The sequence below is a fragment of the Armigeres subalbatus genome, chromosome 1 (genome assembly GCF_024139115.2).
Source record: "Armigeres subalbatus isolate Guangzhou_Male chromosome 1, GZ_Asu_2, whole genome shotgun sequence".
Lineage (NCBI taxonomy): Eukaryota > Metazoa > Arthropoda > Insecta > Diptera > Culicidae > Armigeres > Armigeres subalbatus.
Window position 1 is genome coordinate 234791169 of NC_085139.1, and position 20929 is coordinate 234812097.

General features: G+C 44.2%; 1 protein-coding gene across 6 annotated transcripts in view; it reads right to left on the reverse strand.

Moving 5' to 3' along the window:
• Window positions 1-20929, reverse strand: part of LOC134205897 (guanylate cyclase soluble subunit beta-1) — a 244713-nt gene that overhangs the window by 208962 nt on the left and 14822 nt on the right. For 5 of the 6 annotated variants that reach the window (XM_062681594.1, XM_062681588.1, XM_062681590.1 and 2 more), the window contains exon 2: window positions 3780-4502. In XM_062681594.1, coding sequence (XP_062537578.1) covers window positions 3780-3782 — 3 coding nt within the window. In that variant the 5' untranslated portion in view covers window positions 3783-4502. The remainder of the gene's footprint in view (window positions 1-3779; window positions 4503-20929) is intronic. The other variant, XM_062681591.1, reaches the window with a different exon arrangement.

The following is a 20929-nucleotide window of genomic DNA, read 5'->3' on the forward strand; positions in this document are numbered from 1 at the left end:
TATTGGCTCATAGGGGCCAGAGCTTTAGTCAAATAGGCTTTTCACGTGTGATCACCTGCTTCAAAGCGCAATCAAAATCACTGGAACAATGTAAGGGCCAGTAATACCAGGTTCCCACGTAAACATGGCCCGCCGGTTTGCATTGACTGGCATTTATTACTGAGGGCCAATTCGAATTCAACCTGCTCATCGTCGCGCTGCACCCAGAAAATCATACGTGGCGGTCTTTGTGTGCTTCTGTTCCAAAGCCGTACACATAGAACTAGTCTGCGACCTTACAACAGCTGATCCAAGCTCTCCGTCGATTTGTATCTCGCCGGGATCTCTTAGCGATAATAGGAGAAACGAAGTAACGACCATAATCAAGCACTGACTAAAGATTGCACAGAAAACGGAATTCTTTGGCATTTTAATCCCCCCAAAGCCTCTCACTCAATGAAGTTGCGAGGAAACATTGGAAAACCGAACAGTTTTAGCCTTGTTGAAAGACACACCTGTGTCGTCCATCACATTCAGTGAACAAACAGTGCGAGAAGATGTTCCAAGTGGCTTCCGCTTGCCAACAGACAGGATGAACTCCACATTTGGCGATCCTGCTGGATTTTCGACCTTTTAAAAAAAATTAGTATTGAGCAAGCGCGAGCTCCCATAAAGAAATTGAATTGTTTGAGCTAGTGGAAGTGATGGGGTCGAATACTTGGACATTGGGTGAGTAAATTTTGAAAATGAATTGAAACTGGACCTGTTATTTTCTACAGATTTGAATTAAACTTTTCTTCATAGGCGTGCAAAACATCTTTATTTTTGCATAGAAAACTATGAAATGTGAATTGAAAAAAAATAAATTAGTGTTTTTGTTACAGATGCTACAATCGTCCAATACATGAACATTTTTCTTATGTTGGACTCCTATTTTGAAACCAACTTAAGCAAATAAATGGACGGAATTAATTCTTCGATCAAACCCACAAACTTGCACTTCCAGAAAAAAAAGAAAATGTAGGCCCAAGCACACGTATAGGGCTATTCATGGCTACCAAACGAAACTTTTTCGGGTAGCGGTATCATTTTTGATACCAGTATTAATAAAATGTGTTTAGTACGACTTAGTATTATGTATATTTGAATAAGCGTGAGTGAGTACGAGTTATGTATTGATTTTTTCATGATTTTTTTAATGAGCGCGGGTGGTGCTCGCATAAAGTGCTCAGTACGAGTTATTGTTATGAATTTTTTAATGAGCGCGAGTGGTGCTCGCATAAAGTGCTCAGTGCGACATAGTGTTGCTAATCTTCGTAAAGAGCGCGAGTGGTGCTCGCATAAAGTGCTCAGTACGAGTTATTGTTATGAATTTTTTAATGAGCGCGAGTGGTGCTCGCATAAAGTGCTCAGTGCGACATAGTTTTGCTAATCTTCGTAAAGAGCGCGAGTGGTGCTCGCATAAAGTGCTCAGTGCGACTTATTGTTGCTAATCTTCGTAAAGAGCGCGAGTTGTGCTCGCATAAAGTGCTCAGTACGAGTTATTGTTATGATTTTTTTAATCAGCGCGAGTGGTGCTCGCATAAAGTGCTCAGTGCGACTTAGTGTTGCTAATCTTCGTGAAGAGCGCGAGTGGTACTCTCATAAAGTGCTCATTACGAGTTTATGTTATGAATTTTTGAATGAACACGAGTGGTGCTCGCATAAATTGGTAAGTGGGACTTAGTGTAGCTCACCCAACCAGGGGATGGCAGATTTTAATACAGTTCTGCATAAGAACCTTACAGAAACTGTATAATAATTGGGCATATACAATTCTGTAAGCTTTTTATACAAATATTGTATTAAAATAATACAGATTTGTATTATTTTAATACAATATTTGTATAAAAAGCTTACAGAATTGTATATGCCCAATTATTATACAGTTTCTGTAAGGTTACAGAATACAGATTTGTATTATTTTAATACAATATTTGTATAAAAAGCTTACAGAATTGTATATGCCCAGGTTTTATACAATAATTGTCGGATTTGTTTTTTGGGTGTAATCTTCGTAAGGAGCGCGAGTGGTTCATATAATTACATTTAACAATGAGATACAGTCAGTTCCATTCTAATAAAATGCCACTTGAGGTTGTTGCATAACAGTAGCCATATATACAATATAATATAATATTTATAATACCAGATGATACGTACGTGATGAAATTTGAAATCAACAGGTACAGTTAAAAATGGATACGCAAGAAAACCTGTTGCTGGCCTATATCTATACACATAATTTTTTTTTTGCATGTCTGTCCGACCCTTATATACTCGGAAACTACTGGAACTGTCGGCGTGGAAATACGCAAAAGTTTTTGGGGCCAGGGAAGGTTCCAATGATTGTCTGACTGCTCCCTACAAGTAAAATAGAAATTTTTGGATAATTCGAGAACTAATCAGGCAAATGGAACCAAATGTGGCATGTAGAGTTTTTAGAAAACTATAGAAATGTTACTATGGTGTTTCCATCTTCTGGAAGTGGTGGGAAGGGAGCTCTTCCAAAAAAAAACAAAAAAAAAACAATATCTTGTGGCAGGGAAAACAGGTTTTGACGTTTGCTCTGCGATTACATTTTATTTTTCAGAATACTTCACCGTCTCTCTCTTGAGAAAGTGGTTTCTGAAGGGTTGAAACCTTAATTACGAACACACAAAAAAAATTTTTGCGATAAATAATTAGGTTTTTGGAGAGACGAAGTTCGACGTATCAGCTAGCATAGTATATTTGCGGTATCTAGTCAGTGTAAACATAGCTTTACGTAGTTCTACAGAACATAGTAAACATAGTTCTACAGATGAACAACACAATTTGACAAGCTGAATTCAACTTCGTCTCACATTTGTTAAGTGATGTATGTAGTACACTGGATTTTGTTTTTACGCGATTTACATTTTCTCAATTTTCCGCTCATCCTAAATGTTTAACGCATATCAATTATCATGTGATTTTTCTTCGATTTATTCTGGATTTTTTGAAACATGTTGCGAAGAGTTTGGTGGTAAATTGAAGTCACACGATCAAAAATACGAGCGAATAAAATCGTGTAAAAACAAAATCCTGTGTATGTGCCTTATATAGTAAACGGGTTAATATTTTGGTTTCTTATAGGCATAATAAAACCACAAAGCTTTCATGTTTTTTCATTGAAAACCAATTCATATGATAATTTTTTCACAAAATTCCTGAGAAGAGGGGAAATGTGTGGTAGTGAAACAGTACTTGCCATTTACTACATAAATCATATATTCAATTGCTTTGAAACCATCGAAGTAGGCCTAATGTGAACCACAACTTAGAGCACATCATCAGCAATCAAAGCAATCGGGGAATGTGTCGTCCATCACATTCAGTGAACAAACAGTGCGAGAAGATGTTCCAAGTGGCTCCCGCTTGCCAACAGACAGGATAAACTCCACTACACCCAACGGGTGATTGTTAGATTTGAAAACATGTATAAGAACTGGGCATATGCGAAAATGCTAGATTCTTATACAAGAAATCGAGTCGCTGGTTAAATGCATATTTTCATTAAGAGGCGTTTCCGTAAAAAAAAAAGTTTAACAGCATTAACACCCACAAGACGAAATATCAAGAAGTTTAATGAAATCTTCACTCTTCACTGCCTCTGACAAGGCAATCTAAAATCTCACAGTCAGTGTTCTCTACAAACCATATGTCTGGCTGCTGCTGCTGATCTTGTCTGCGGTAGATGGACAGACCCCATTCGGGGTGGTTCTTGTCATTATGCTTACCATTTTTACGACGACAGCGAAGACGAAGACGACGACGATGGTGATTATTTTAATCTTAACGAGATTTACAGGATCAAATTACACACCGAGAAGATGGTTCTTCTTGCCACCGAACTGCCACTGGTTGGCGTCTGGTAATGACTTTTTCGCTTTTAATTATCGCCACTATTTGCCGGATTTACCAACCCCACTGCACATTCACCCCTCCAGTCTCGGGAGGTTCACTGTAATCCACTTGCCTTGCTCACTGCTCCAGATTGAGTTGCATCGTATCAGAACATAACCGTATTGATTTCCACTTCCGTTTCCGTCGTTTCCGGCGTCGCGTCGTTATTTTTATGTGCACTCCCCGGAAGTAGTAAATAACGCGATCCGTTCTAGTTTTACACGGTTTAAAGTGCGAACTATTTCCCACGCCCGAAGCTAGTTACCCCGGCAGCACTGCAACTATTTGCACCAGTTGTTACCCGGGAACACCACCGTTGTTCACTTCACGGTTGAACCGCCGCCGAACAGGGTGCGGGAGGGTGTTCTTTCCCGAGGGTTGGCGGCGCAAAACCACACTCACTGTACACTGCACTGCTGAAGCCTACCACAATCGATCCGTCATTGGGGCGGTCATCATCGTTGCATCGTAGCAGAACAAGTGCCTGTCGGCAGTCATGTCTACCGTTGTCTTCATTTGTGGCACGTATGTCCTGCGCTGCTTATTGGACTGTCTATCTGTGGGAAGCGGAACACGGTGTTAAAATCAAGATTATTATCAGTAAGTACGAGAATATGGCTTGGATTTTCATTCGTAGTAGCTCAACATTGCGGAAAAATTATAATAATAATTTGGAAAACATAATTTGTCATGAGATTTTTGTAATCCCGAAATACCCTGAATCCATCTCAACATCTGGAGTAGATTCGTTACTTCTTGAACTATTAACTTAATTGTTTTTATTTTTAATTCCTGAGGATCTCGTGTTGGACGGCATCAAGTTCTCTGAAAAACAATTAATACATATTTCCAAAAATTTCCTTTTGCGATAAAAATCACAATTATCCACAAGTCCACGATTCTGACACCGTGCGTGCAAATACGAAAATTCTGTTTCCCCCCATACCTACGTATGGATATGCGACTCAACTGTTGCCGCTGGGTCGGCTGGCAAATGGCATGTATTTTTCTTTCAATAGCATTCCACCTGGATATGTACTAGAGCCGGGGGTCAGCCGGCGAGTGACGCAACGTTGGCCCGGTTCCGTAGGGGTGACGGCACCATCACCACCGTCGAATGGTTTGGTTGTTCACTCGTCCGTCGTCCGTTGGATTAGGTTTCGGAAAAGTCTCCTCCCCGGGGGCAGTGTACCTTCTGCACTGCAGTTGCTGCGTTATTGGTTGTTGCGGCCCAAATTATGCACCTTTTATCGTGTCGATGGGTCGAACATGGTAAGGTGCAGATTTAGGCCGGTACTGGACACATGTTACAATCACTGTTTATGTGCGTTCTTCTCACATTCGCACACGTACGCGCTGTCGGCATACGATCATGCAAAAGGGTTATTTCCTTGGAGATTACTAACCGTTTCGAGGCGGTTATACTTTGTTTTGGTTCGAGTCTACAAGTTGGCGGGAAAGTAAATAGCGATTGGCCAGTGCTGGGTTGATTCTCAACTGAGAGAAGTTAGACCTTGTAAAGCTGTAGAAATTCTATTACAGTTGCAAAACTTTATCAGCAAAGTATTGTCGCTTGAGATTCATATTATTCCGGTCATCAATATTAACAAGGCGACCTTCGTTAAGTGAAAGCATTCGCAAATAGTCTGCGGTTGTTGAGCCTTCTTGTATATTTATTGAATAAATACACTCAACGCAACGAAGTCAAATTCCCCACCAGAGTAATTGATACTAAACTAGCTTTTACGAGACTCTTGGTGGTTCGATTCCGAAGGACCGTGCTGTTCGGACTTGCTGCGCGACGAATTGAATCGAAAGTTTTTATGGTGTTTGTGGGGCATCTCATCTCCTAGCGTATAAAACTTGGGATCGGAGGGTGCGGAATCCATTATCATACATTACCCACTCGCACAAATCTCAACAAGAAAGTAGCATCCAACAACAACACTTCTGCTGTGGCTTTGGGTGCTACATTGCAGAAACCATAAAATAGGAATACCAGATGCGTTGGACAGAAATTGATTGCGATTTTCTTCATGGTATCACAAAATGGCAAACTGAAGCGGTTATTTTGGCGTCCTTTCTGATATACTGTGGCGTTCATCTTCAAAGTCCTTTTTTATGAAGCATGTACTACATTAGAGTCAGTTCTACGCGGGACTTTTGTTTTACGTGTCCTAAAACTTCGCAAAAATCAATGGTGAATTTTTAATCAACGAAATATGTGAATATCAATCGAATAATGCTAAACTGTATTTAAATTTGCATCAAAAACATGAAAGAATTACAGATCACAGATATGCATAGCAATGATAAATTATTAAAAAGCGAATTTTGGTTCGTTCTTGTTATAATCAACCTTTGTGTGACCGGCGAAAAACAACAAAAAAAAAAACAACAATAAAAGAGTAACTAAAGACAATTTTCTACAGATTTCAACACTTTTGGGCTGGGTCCATCAGAAGTGCAAACATTTGGTTGATAGGTTCCCAATTGAGTCATTGCCCAAGTAACATTTTGAGTTTTATGATTAACTACAAGAGTATTTATATTCTACAACAATAAAATCCTAGTCAAGGCATTTGCTCCTTCATCGCTTACACCAAAACCTCTTGAAGAGTAGTATCTGCCTAGTTGGCCCACTCTTGAAATGGTTTTGAAGGGTGAATGCAAGACGTATTTCAAAACCGAAATGTGACAAAACCTGAATACGAACTCAGCACCAAACACCTTTTGAAATCCATTTGTACACTATTATAAAAGAAAGTTGATCTTATTTAAAACCTTTTCTAAGCCACTTGATCTTGATGCCTGCGGAGTTCTCTAGATCTTGCTTTATGCAAACATTCGCATGAAATAATAAATTTCGTTCAGTCTCAACAAAATAAAATTAGGTTTATTGTAAATGAAACCAAAAACTCCATAATCAAATATTGAAATAAAATATTCTAAATTATTGATAAACATAATGAAAGCAGAATTAGTGTATGGTGCATCAATTTCAGTTGCCAAATAAGATTTACTGTGTCATATGGTGCGAAACCTCGATATAACTGATGCGCTCTCAGTAAACCCCATTCTATTGATTATTTTTCGATAAACAAATTCATGTTCAATTTGTACATTTCTACAATTTTTTTATTATTTGGTTATTTTATTGTTTGTAGCTGATTAATTTATAATACATCGTAAAAAATCATAAATATAATGCAGTATTAATAGATATTTCGCTAGAAATTCTCTACCCATGTGTAGTGAAGAAAATATGGCGATGGCCTCCGACTTAATTTTTCAAGATTTATTTGTTCAAATTAGTCTGCCTTAATGAAATCAACCATAAAATCATAATGTTTAGATGTGGCATTTACGAAGGCTCGCCTGGGTGTTACAAATGCTGATTGGCCATTTTTCAACATATATAATGACCAGAACTAGAGTAAATTTGACAGTTCAAGTTTCTCAATTAAAAACAAAGCGGCATGGAAGGAAGTTATGGAAATTACAACGTTAATTACACGTAAGTAAAGAATAAAGTATGTACTCCACTAAGTTGTGACGTTACTTTATCAGCCGGAAGCAAAAATGCGCATTTCCGTGCCACCGTTTACGAAGAAGTGAAACATGAATGGGCGGGTCTACGCACCGTGTTATGTCCTCTATCTTTGATTCTTTCCAATTTGTCGTCTCGCGATTTCGGAAAGCAAAATTTCGATGTCAAGGTGATTGATAAAGCTGAAAATTTGTCAGCATGCATATTGAGAGTAAGCAAACAGTATGGTAATATTTCAAAGCTATTTCTTTTTCAATAATTAATGCTTAGGCTCTTACTACTCGTCGTCACTTTTCAGTTGTTTTTTTTTTTTTTTTCCAGAAATGCGTTTGTATTTTCTAAGACTCTTTATATAGCAATCACAAATGCTAATTGGTCTCAAGTAATGCCGAAAGTAACTTTTAAAGTAACAAAACGACTTAAAGAAGTATTTGTCATGACAAATAAACCAAACATCAAAGAGTCTTAATGTTGTTTCCCAAATAAGTTTATTCAAGGCATGGAATGCCCTAATAAATTCATATTTAAAACTTTAGAATTTTTGGAATTTGTAACCGACTTCAAAGGGTTTTGACAACCACTAGATGATGCGGCATAATCTATGCTAGTTAAATACTTTTTTTAGGCCGAATAGCATGCTTATTGTTGCAATAAAACCACAATAAATTACATAGAATGCCAAAGAGCAGTTTGAATGTTACTTGGGTGGTGATCCTCAACATTTGGATCCATGGAATATCAACGATATGGATATCAAACTTCTTGAAATTATTTCAAAGGTTTATTTCTGATTTATTTTGGGTTGCTTACTTACTTCGATTACTACGGAGTGATAAGAGGTTATAAACATTTTTCAATGATTCAGAATTCTACAACTTTCAATCGATTATTCTAGCACGCTGAGTGCAACGCAAGGACCAGACATTGACCCCTTATGGTCATCAAGTTGTCCAATAGAAGCCAATAGTCCAATAGAACATTCGGAGAAGTGATAAATTCCGCAATTTGTTTCTGCATTGTGAGAACCAAATCGATGCACGCACTACTTTTTTTGGTCCTCCAGAGTAGAACTGCGCACCGATTGAAATTTTATTGGTGTCGTGACAGATTATTTTTAGAAAAGAGGTAATAAATCATAGAAGAAGAATGTCGCTGTCGTCACGGCCGAAAAAACTTAAGAAAATTATTTTGAGCTTTTCAGTGGAATGTCTTCAATTGTCATAAGACGAGTTTGTACAATCCCATTGAATTCCACCACTCAATTGTATCTTGACAGATACGTATTTCGACCTCAACAGTAAGGCCGTCTTCGGTGTCTCGTACTCGACTCGACTGAAGACGGCCTTACTGTTGAGGTCGAAATACGTATCTGTCAAGATACAATTAAGTGTGGAATTAAATGGGATTGTACAAACTCGTCTTATGAAAAAGGAAACATCTTTTGCTGGCCAGGAAAGGACGGGCGCATTCTTTGATATTTTTATCTTTTATTGAGAGGGAAAAGCCGGAGTTTAAGAAATATTACACTCCTTCTTCCGTAGGCATAAAACCTCTATCTTTTCATATTACCAGTTTACAACCAAATGATGCATACATGATAACCGTAAAACTAACAATTGATGACAAGCCAGCTTAAGATGTTTCGCCTATGGCGGCAGCGACATTCTTCCTACAAAAAAATCAGAAGGTGAGGACAGTCCAAAATGCAACCTTGGGCTTTTTTGATGTTTAAACCTCTGCTCCGGGTATTAAACCACCCGACCTGGGTATTAATTAATGATTTAAGAAGTTCCTCCAGGAATTCCTCCGGAAGTTCCTCCAGAAATTCCTTCGGAAGTTCCTTCGGGAATTCCTCCGGAAGTTCCTTCGGGAATTCTTCCGGAAGTTCCTTCGGGAATTCCTCCGGAAGTTCCTTCGGGAATTCCTTCGGAAGTTCCTTCGGCAATTCCTACGGAAGTTCCTTCGGAAATTCCTATGGAAGTTCCTTCGGAAATTCCCCCGTAAGTTCCTTCGGGAATTCCTCCGGAAGTTCCTTCGGGAATTCCTCCGGAAGTTCCTTCGGGAATTCCTCCGGAAGTTCCTTCGGGAATTCCTCCGGAAGTTCCTTCGGGAATTCCCCCGGAAGTTCCTTCGGGAATTCCTCCGGAAGTTCTTTTGGAAATTCCTCCGGAAGTTCCTTCTACAATTCCTCCGGAAGTTCCTTCTACAATTCCTCCGGAAGTTCCTTCAACAATACCTCCAGAATTTCCTTCAAGAATTCCTCCGGAAGTTCCTTCGGGAATTCCTCCGGGAGTTCCTTCGGGAATTCCTCCGGAAGTTCCTTCGGGAATTCCTCCGGAAGTTCCTTCGAGAATTCCTCCGGAAGTTCCTTCGAAATTCCTCCGGAAGTTCCTTCGAATTCCTCCGGAAGATCCTTCAGAATTCCTCCGGAAGTTCCTTCGAAATTCCTCGGAAGTTCCATCGGGAATTCCTCCGGAAGTTCCTTCGGAAATTCCCCCGGAAGTTCCTTCGGGAATTCCTCCGGAAGTTCCTTCGACAATTCTTCGGGAAGTTCCTTCAGGAATTCCTGCGAAAGTTCCTTCGGGAATTCCTCCGGAAGTTCCTTCGGGAATTCCTACGGAAGTTCCTTCGGGAATTCCTCCGGAAGTTCCTTCGGGAATTCCTCCGGAAGTTCCTTCGTGGATTCTTCCGGAAGTTCCTTTGGGGATTTCTCCGGAAGTTCCTTCTGCAATTCCTTCGGAAGTTCCTTCTGCAATTCCTTCGGAAGTTCCTTCTGCAATTCCTTCGGAAGTTCCTTCAGGAATTCCTCCGTAAGTTCCTTCGGGAATTCCTCCGTAAGTTCCTTCGGGAATTCCTCCGAAGTTCCTTCAAATTCCTCCGGAAGTTCCTTCGGGAATTCCTCCGGAAGTTCCTTCGGGAATTCCTCCGGAAGTTCCTTCGAATTCCTCCGGAAGTTCCTTCAAATTCCTCCGGAAGTTCCTTCGAATTCCTCCGGAAGTTCCTTCTGGAATTCCCTGGAAGATCCTTCGAATTCCTCCGGAAGTTCCTTCGGAATTCCTCCGGAAGTTCCTTCGACAATTCCTCCGGAAGTTCCTTCGACAAGTCCTCCGGAAGTTCCTTCGACAATTCTTCCGGAAGTTCCTTCGACAATTCCTCCGTAAGTTCCTTCAACAGTTCCTCCGGAAGTTCCTTCTACAATTCCTCCGGAAGTTCCTTACGGAATTCCTCCGAAGTTCCTTCGAATTCCTCCGGAAGTTCCTTCAGGAATTCCTCCGAAGTTCCTTCGAATTCCTCCGGAAGTTCCTTCAGAATTCCTCCGGAAGTTCCTTCTGGAATTCCTCCGGAAGTTCCTTCGAATTCCTCCGGAAGTTCCTTCGGGAATTCCTCCGGAAGTTCCTTCGAATTCCTCCGGAAGTTCCTTCGGAATTCCTCCGAAGTTCCTTCGAATTCCTCCGGAAGTTCCTTCGAGAATTCCTCCGGAAGTTCCTTCGAATTCCTCCGAAGTTCCTTCGAATTCCTCCGGAAGATCCTTCGGGAATCCCGCCGGAAGTCCCTTCGGGAATTCCTCCGAAGTTCCTTCGAATTCCTCCGGAAGTTCCTTCGAATTCCTCCGAAGTTCCTTCGAATTCCCCCGGAAGTTCCTTCGGGAATTCCTCCGGAAGTTCCTTCGACAATTCTTCGGGAAGTTCCTTCAGGAATTCCTGCGAAAGTTCCTTCGAAATTCCTCCGGAAGTTCCTTCGAATTCCTCCGGAAGTTCCGTCGGAATTCCTCCGGAAGTTCCTCCGGAAGTTTCTTCGAGAATTCTTCCCGAAGTTCTTTCGGAGACTCCTCCGGAAGTTCCTTCGGGAATTCCTCCGGAAGTTCCTTCGGGGATTCCTCCGGAAGTTCCTTCGGGGATTCCTCCGGAAGTTCCTTCGGAGATTCCTCCGGAAGTTCCTTCGGGGATTCCTCCGGAAGTTCCTTCGGGGATTCCTCCGGAAGTTCCTTCGGGGATTCCTCCGGAAGTTCCTTCGGGGATTCCTCCGGAAGTTCCTTCGACAACTCCTCCGGAAGTTCCTTGGGAAATCCCTCCGGAAGTTCCATCGGGAATTCCTTCGGAAGTTCCTTCGGGGATTCCTCCGGAAGTTCCTTTGGGATTCCTCCGGAAGTTCCTTTGGGATTCCTCCGGAAGTTTCTTCGTGAATTCCTCCGGAAGTTCCTTCAGGAATTCCTCCGGAAGTTCCTCGAGGAATTCCTCCGGAAGTTCCTCCGGAAGTTCCTCCAGGAATTCCTCCGGAAGTTCCTCCGGAAGTTCCTCCAGGAATTCCTCCGGAAGTTCCTCCAGGAATTCCTCCGGAAGTTCCTCCAGGAATTCCTCCGGAAGTTCCTCCAGGAATTCCTCCGGAAGTTCCTCCAGGAGTTCCTCCGGAAGTTCCTCCAGGAATACCTCCCGAAGTTCCTCCAGGAATTCCTCTGGAAGTTCCTACGGGAATTCTTCCGGAAGTTTCTTCGAGAATTCCTCCGGATGTTCCTTCGGGAATTCCTCCGGAAGTTTCTTCGTGAATTCCTCCGGAAGTTCCTTCAGGAATTCCTCCGGAAGTTCCTCGAGGAATTCCTCCGGAAGTTCCTCGAGGAATTCCTCCGGAAGTTCCTCCAGGAATTCCTCCGGAAGTTCCTCCAGGAATTCCTCCGGAAGTTCCTCCAGGAATTCCTCCGGAAGTTCCTCCAGGAATTCCTCCGGAAGTTCCTCCAGGAATTCCTCCGGAAGTTCCTCCAGGAATTCCTCCGGAAGTTCCTCCAGGAATTCCTCCGGAAGTTCCTCCAGGAATTCCTCCGGAAGTTCCTCCAGGAATTCCTCCGGAAGTTCCTCCAGGAATTCCTCCGGAAGTTCCTCCAGGAATTCCTCCGGAAGTTCCTCCAGGAATTCCTCCGGAAGTTCCTCCAGGAATTCCTCCGGAAGTTCCTCCAGGAATTCCTCCGGAAGTTCCTCCAGGAATTCCTCCGGAAGTTCCTCCAGGAATTCCTCCGGAAGTTCTCCAGGAATTCCTCCGGAAGTTCCTCCAGGAATTCCTCCGGAAGTTCCTCCAGGAATTCCTCCGGAAGTTCCTCCAGGAATTCCTCCGGAAGTTCCTCCAGGAATTCCTCCGGAAGTTCCTCCAGGAGTTCCTCCGGAAGTTCCTCCAGGAATACCTCCCAATGTTCCTCCAGGAATTCCTCGGAAGTTCCTTCGAATTCCTCCGGAAGTTTCTTCGAGAATTCCTCCGGAAGTTCCTACGGGAATTGCTCCGGAAGTTTCTTCGTGAATTCCTCCGGAAGTTCCTTCAGGAATTCCTCCGGAAGTTCCTCCAGGAATTCCTCCGGAAGTTCCTCCAGGAATTCCTCCGGAAGTTCCTCCAGGAATTCCTCCGGAAGTTCCTCCAGGAATTCCTCCGAAGTACCTCCAGGAATTCCTCCGGAAGTTCCTCCAGGAATTCCTCCGGAAGTTCCTCCAGGAATTCCTCCGGAAGTTCCTCCAGGAATTCCTCCGGAAGTTCCTGCAGGAATTCCTCCGGAAGTTCCTCCAGGAATTCCTCCGGAAGTTCCTCCAGGAATTCCTCCGGAAGATCCTCCAGGAATTCCTCCGGAAGTTCCTCCAGGAATTCCTCCGGAAGTTCCTCCAGGAATTCCTCCGAAGTTCCTCCAGGAATTCCTCCGGAAGTTCCTCCAGGAATTCCTCCGGAAGTTCCTCCAGGAATTCCTCCGGAAGTTCCTCCAGGAATTCCTCCGGAAGTTCCTCCAGGAATTCCTCCGGAAGTTCCTCCAGGAATTCCTCCGGAAGTTCCTCCAGGAATTCCTCCGGAAGTTCCTCCAGGAATTCCTCCGGAAGTTCCTCCAGGAATTCCTCCGGAAGTTCCTCCAGGAATTCCTCCGGAAGTTCCTCCAGGAATTCCACCGGAAGTTCCTCCAGGAATTCCTCCGAAAGTACCTCCAGGAATTCCTCCGAAAGTTCCTCCAGGAATTCCTCCGAAAGTTCCTCCAGGAATTCTTGCGGAAGTTTCTCCACAAATTCCTCTGGAAGCTCCTTCAAGAATTCATCAGGAAGTTCCTCCAGGAATTCATTCGAAAGATCCTCCAGAAGTTCCTCCAGAAATTCTTCCGGAAGCTCCTCCAGGAATTCCTTCGGAAGTTCCTCCAGATGTTCCTCTTGGAATTCCCCCGGCTGTGCCTCCAGGAATTCCTCCGGAAGTTCCTCCGGAAGTACCTCCAGGAATTCCTCCTGAAGTTCCTCCAGGAATTCCTCCGGAAGTTCCTCCAGGACTTGCTTCGGAAGTTCCTCCAGGTATTCCTCCGGAAGTTCCTCCAGGAATTCCTCCGGAAGTTCCTCCAGGAATTCCTCCGGAAGTTCTTCCAGGAATTCCTCCGGAAGTTCCTCCAGCGATTTCTCCGGGAGTTCCTCCGGGAATTCCTCCGGAAGTTTCTCCAGGAATTCCTCCGGAAGTTCCTCCAGGAATCCCTCCGAAGTTCCTTCAGGAATTCCTCCGGAAGTTCCTCCAGGAATTCCTCCAGAAGTTCCTCCAGGAATTCCTCCGGAAGTTCCTCCAGGAATTCCTCCGGAAGTTCCTCCAGGAATTCCACCGGAAGTTCCTCCAGGAATTCCTCCGAAAGTTCCTCCAGGAATTCCTCCGGAAGTTCCTCCAGGAATTCCTCCGGAAGTTCCTCCAGGAATTCCTCCGAAGTTCCTCCAGGAATTCCTCCGGAAGTTCCTCCAGGAATTCCTCCGAAGTTCCTCCAGGAATTCCTCCGAGTTCCTTCAGGAATTACTCCGGAAGTTCGTCCAGGAATTCCTCCGGAAGTTCCTCCAGGAATTCCTCCGGAAGTTCCTCCAGGAATTCCTCCGGAAGTTCCTCCAGGAATTCCTCCGGAAGTTCCTCCAGGAATTCCTCCGGAAGTTCCCCCAGGAATTCCTCCGAAGTTCCTCCAGGAATTCCTCCGAAGTTCCTCCAGGAATTTCTCCGGAAGTTCCTCCAGGAAGTTCCTCCGAAGTTCCTCCAGGAATTCCTCCGGAAGTTCCTCCAGGAATTCCTCCGAAGTTCCTCCAGGAATTCCTCTGGAAGTTCCTCCAGGAAGTCCTCTGGAAGTTCCTCCAGGGATTCCTCCGGAAGTTCCTCCAGGAATTCCTCCGGAAGTTCCTACAGGAATTCCTCCGGAAGTTCCTACAGGAATTCCTTTGGAAGTTCCTACAGGAATTCCTTTGGAAGTTCCTACAGGAATTTCTCCGGAAGTTCCTACAGGAATTCCTCCGGAAGTTCCTCCAGGAATTCCTCCGGAAGTTCCTCCAGGAATTCCTCCGGAAGTTCCTCCAGGAATTCCTCCGGAAGTTCCTCCAGGAATTCCTCCGGAAGTTCCTCCAGGAATTCCTCCGGAAGTTCCTCCAGGAATTCCTCCGAAAGTTCTTCCGGAAGTTTCTCCAGGAATTCCTCCGGAAGTTCCTCCAGAAATTCCTCCGGAAGTTCCTCCACGAGTTCCTCCGGAAGTTCCTCCAGGAGTTGCTCCGGAAGTTCCTCCAGAAGTGCCTCCAGGAATTCCTCCGAAATTTCCTCCAGGAATTCCTCTGGAAATTCCCCAGGAATTCCTCCGGAATTTCCTCCAGGAATTCCTCCGGAATTACCTCCAGGAATTCCTCCGGAATTTCCTCCAGGAATTCCTCCTTTCAAGAGGCCCGGAAGCCTCCTTTCAAGAGGCCCGGAAGCCTCCTTTCAAGAGGCCCGGAAGCCTCCTTTCAAGAGGCCCGGAAGCCTCCTTTCAAGAGGCCCGGAAGCCTCCTTTCAAGAGGCCCAAGGCCTCCTTTCAAGAAGCCCGGAAGCCTCCTTTCAAGAGGCCCGGAAGCCTCCTTTCAAGAGGCCCAGCCTCCTTTCAAGAGGCCCGAAGCCTCCTTTCAAGAGGCCCGGAAGCCTCCTTTCAAGAGGGCCTCCTTTCAAGAGGCCCGGAAGCCTCCTTTCAAGAGGCCCGGAAGCCTCCTTTCAAGAGGCCCGGAAGCCTCCTTTCAAGAGGCCCGGAAGCCTCCTTTCAAGAGGCCCGGAAGCCTCCTTTCAAGAGGCCGGGAGCCTCCTTTCAAGAGGCCCGGAAGCCTCCTTTCAAGAGGCCCGGAAGCCTCCTTTCAAGAGGCCCGGAAGCCTCCTTTCAAGAGGCCCGGAAGCCTCCTTTCAAGAGGCCCGGAAGCCTCCTTTCAAGAGGCCCGGAAGCCTCCTTTCAAGAGGCCCGAAGCCTCCTTTCAAGAGGCCCGGAAGCCTCCTTTCAAGAGGCCCGGAAGCCTCCTTTCAAGAGGCCCGGAAGCCTCCTTTCAAGAGGCCCGGAAGCCTCCTTTCAAGAAGCCCGGAAGCCTCCTTTCAAGAGGCCCGGAAGCCTCCTTTCAAGAGGACCGGAAGCCTCCTTTCAAGAGGCCGGGAAGCCTCCTTGCCAGAGGCCCGGAGGCCTCCTTGCGAGAGGCCCGGAAGCCCCCTTTCGAGCGGCCCATGCCTCCTTTCAAGAGGCCCGGAAGCCTCCTTTCAAGAGGCCCGGAAGCCTCCTTTCAAGAGGCCCAGGCCTCCTTTCAAGAGGCCCAGGCCTCCTTTCAAGAGGCCCGGAGGCCTCCTTTCAAGAGGCCCGGAAGCCTCCTTTCAAGAGGCCCGGAAGCCTCCTTTCAAGAGGCCCAAGCCTCCTTTCAAGAGGCCCGGAAGCCTCCTTTCAAGAGGCCCGGAAGCCTCCTTTCAAGAGGCCCAGGCCTCCTTTCAAGAGGCCCGAAGCCTCCTTTCAAGAGGCCCGGAAGCCTCCTTTCAAGAGGCCCGAAGCCTCCTTTCAAGAGGCCCGGAAGCCTCCTTTCAAGAGGCCCAGGCCTCCTTTCAAGAGGCCCGGAAGCCTCCTTTCAAGAGGCCTGGAAGCCTCCTTTCAAGAGGCCTGGAAGCCTCCTTTCAAGAGGCCAGAAACCTCCTTTCAAGAGGCCCGGAAACCTCCTTTCAAGAGGCCCGGAAGCCTCCTTCCAAGAGGCCCGGAAGCCTCCTTTCAAGAGGCCCGCAAGCCTCCTTTCATGAGGCCCAGGCTTCATTTCAAGAGGCCCGGAAGCCTCCTTTCAAGAGGCCCGGAAGCCTCCTTTCAAGAGGCCCGGAAGCCTCCTTTCAAGAGGCCCGGAAGCCTCCTTTCAAGAGACCCGGAAGCCTCCTTTCAAGGGGCCCGGAAGCCTCCTTTCAAGAGGCCCGGAAGCCTCCTTTCAAGAGGCCCGGAAGCCTCCTTTCAAGAGGCCCGCAAGCCTCCTTTCAAGAGGCCCGGAAGCCTCCTTTCAAGAGGCCGGAAGCCTCCTATCAAGAGGCCCGGAAGCCTCCTTTCAAGAGGCCCGGAAGCCTCCTTTCAAGAGGCCTGGAAGCCTCCTTTCAAGAGGCCCAAGCCTCCTTTCAAGAGGCCCGGAAGCCTCCTTTCAAGAGGCCCGAAAGCCTCCTTTCAAGAGGCCCGGAAGCCTCCTTTCAAGAGGCCCGGAAGCCTCCTTTCAAGAGGCCCGGAAGCCTCCTTTCAAGAGGCCCGGAAGCCTCCTTTCAAGAGGCCCGGAAGCCTCCTTTCAAGAGGCCTGGAAGCCTCCTTTCAAGAGGCCCGGAAGCCTCCTTTCAAGAGGCCCGGAAGCCTCCTTTCAAGAGGTCCGGAAGCCTCCTTTCAAGAGGCCCGGAAGCCTCCTTTCAAGAGGCCCGGAAGCCTCCTTTCAAGAGGCCCAGAAGCCTCCTTTCAAGAGGCCTGGAAGCCTCCTTTCAAGAGGCCCGGAAGCTTCTTTCCAAGGGAACCGGAAGTCTTCTTTCAAGAGGCCCGGAAGCCGCCTTTCAAGAGGCCCGGAAGCCTTCTTTCAAGAGGCTCGGCAACCTCCTTTCAAGAGGCTCGGTAGCCTCCTTTCTAGAGGCTCGGCAGCCTCCTTTCAAGAGGCTCGGCAGCCTCCGTTCAAGAGGCTCGGCAGCCTCCTTTCAAGAGGCTCGGCAGCCTCCTTTCAAGAGTTGCTGCAACCATTTTTTTTCTGACTTGTGCTGCTCGGGTACCGACATCCCAGCGAATTCTGGGACAGGCGCAAAAAAAAATATGTTCGCGATCTTGTTCCGAATATGTGGTGCACATATCTTGGAAGAAATCACCAAAAAGATGACAAATATCTTCTCAGCAACCGCATCCCGCATCTCAGCATCTCTAAATACATACTTAGACGTCGGAAATTTGTCTGATTTTAATTTTACGTAATTGAAGAAGTTCTTTGAGCATGACTTCAATTCGTTTCTGTTTTCGTATTGTGCTCTTCAAATGCTACATCAGATGCTAATTTTGATTGATCGCAAATGTCTAAATATTTTTCTAAATTTTCTTTTGTATTGTCTAATTTGTAAGTTTTATGAAATTTTTGTATGCGATTCTTTAAATTTTTTATCTGATTATTGTACCAAATAGGATATTTTAAATTGCATCTTCATCTTTCCTTCCTTTTTTGAACCTCGTCGGTAATAATGTCAAAAATGGTTTTATAAAAGACATTAAAGGAAGTTTGAATATTCCCTTTCTTCTCTAAAATACAAACGAATCTACCAGAATGCTTACTACTAATCCAAGGCATCATTCAATCGGATCTAAATAAGCAATAATAATTATACATTCCAAACAATTTATTTCAGTATTCCGCACGCAAGGCGCAACATTTTGTGGACTACACAAAAAAGGTTCAAAATAACATTACGTCAATAAAATACTTCGTCAAAATATATTTGTCTATGAATTTTATTTATGAACTGTATGATAACGCCGTGAATAACAAGTTCCAACGCACCATGTTTTCATTCATTTGAATGCAGCATACGGCATCAGTATAGACTGCGAAAACTATGCAACATTATTACGAGAACAGCTTCTATTGAATATGACTGCATAGCAAGACTGATAAAACCAACGATGGATGGTATGCAAAATGGTGTGAATATTTATTTCGGACGGTGAAATTTCTTAAATCTCAAAAAAAGAAAAACTTAGACAAGGTAACGGACTTTCGTGCCTGCTTTTTAACCTTGCTACAGTGCTAAAAAAACTCACACAGAGAAAAAGACGTCTCGCTCAACATATGTTCCATCGTTCAGCTTTTTAACGGTGGATTCAATTTTTTAGGTGGTCAAGTATTTCTCAGCCAAATTCACATGTTTGTATATCCAGAAAAATCGTTCGCTAATAAATTTACTACTGTTTTTTTTTCTCAAAAATGTTTTATTTTGTTATCTTGACTTGCTTATATATGCTTATATGTTAATAACTGTAGAAGTGCTGAATAAACACTAAGCAGTGAGGCTTTCATGTCCCAGTGGGGGATGCAATGCCAATAAGAAGAAGATCATACAAACAATTATTGATGTTTTAACTTTAAAGGTATTTTACCCAAAAAGAGGGCAAATAGCATTTCTACTGGAAACGTACATTTAATTAAACCTTATCACTGATAACTTCAAGTTCCTAAAACATAATTTACGATTATGTATGCGTATATATTTCATGCGACTAAAGCGGCATTCAAATGTTGAGAAGATACCAAGCAAAATTTCTTTGAACGGACTCCTTTCCCAACTCAGTTATCTTTAGTACGATCTTGCTTTGCCCAACGTCTTCCCATCAAGCCAAAGTTGGCCCTATTAAGAGTAATAAACTCTCAACTTTGTTATATCAGATTTTCCCGGGTGTCTTTCTACCCATCCCGGACATTGAATCAAAATATGACCGAGTTCAATCTTTCATTTTCATCAAATTCTCCGGTAAACATTTACCAAATCAACAACCTTGATAGCGTACTCGAGAATCAAATCGCCAACAAAGCACTACTAGGTTTTCCCACCCTATTACAGCATAGCACCGCATTTTCCGGTCCTTCTGTCTCTCTTGTGAATCACTACCTGCGCTGCCCAAGCACGGAAAGGTATCCGACAACGTTGTTGGTCGTCGGTCGTCATCAAAGTTGTCGTTGTCACGTAATTAAAGACGCTTGGCTCACGGGGCACGTTGCCCAGTTCCCTGGAAACGTCGCACAGTGCACGGCACGGACCACTCCCACTGACTGACTGGAACTGAACCTCTTCCACGGATAACGCTTCGTTGCTCACGTCACTAATGCCATTCCCAACGCGCACACATAGATTGGATTAGATCATTTTTTTTGTTCGTTCGCTTCACTTCTTGCAGAATAGAAACGAGAATTCATTCGTCGTCACGCTTAACATCACTCTCGAGGCGGCACACATTCGGACCATCATCATCATCCGCCGCATCCCGAGAAAATGGCTTCGTGCTTTCATCGTTCGTTTTAAAAATTTATCATCTCCGTAATTCAATCTCATCGCTGCTGCATCACTTTTCACAAGACGTTTTCCAGACTGCTTTTATAAATCCGGCGTCGAGGGTTGTTATCCTTCAAGCTGTCGAAGGCACAAACCGGTTCCGGTGAATTTGATTTTTCAAACAACTCCAGGGAACTCCTTCGCTTTGCGTGCTTTTGCCAAGTAGCGAACTAAAATAGATGTTTTTTTTCTACACTGTGCCACAAATGAAGGGCAACTATAAAGGGTAGGGGATTGGAATGAAACGATTTTTTTCGCCATTTGATAGATCAATCAGAATATCTAACTTTAAATCCAGTTGACACAACAGAAAATATTGGAAATCCAGCGACTTGTAAAAAAGCAACTGGGATTGAATATGTCAAAATTGACATTTACTGACCTTGGTGTCGGTAATCAGTAAGTGATCAACTCCACAACTTCAGCAAGAGGAGTGTCAAAACTCACACAAATAAAGAATATAAAAAGCCTTATAAGCAGACAGTGCCGTAGCGTGCGGAAGGCCCCTGCCAAGGGCGCCAGTCTTTAGGGGGCGCCGAAATCAAGGATTACCCTATAAAAAGACAAATTTATTTAGTTTCGGACCATTTAATAACTCAACTGACTATGGGTTGGTACAATGGTAGAGATATGTTGAATAATCTAAAGCGACCAAAAAATATTGCTTTATTTCTACATCAACATGTTGTATGTATTAGTTTTAGTTTTGACTGTTAGTCCGATTTCTCAAAGATTTCCTAACTCGGTTGAATAAAGCAAAAATAGAAATATCATATTGAAGAAGATATTTTAAAATCTTGGATTTTGATACCAACATTGTTTGAATGGGATTATTTCTAATTTTAGCTAGGACTACATATTAGGTCCACGAGGGATTTCCGGAACCATCATTTTTTATAGCAGTGAGGACAATTTACACTCAAAATCATTGGTTCGAATTTATTCAGCTTTTTTTTTTTGGATTACATCCATATTAAATTGATTGACCAAATTTAGAGGTACTTTTTGTTCTTATGTCCGGAAGTAGAAATATGGATTTTTGTGCATTAATCAGATAAATTTGCTCGTTTTTCGTTCATTTTTTTTCTGCTAATTATAATCAAATGT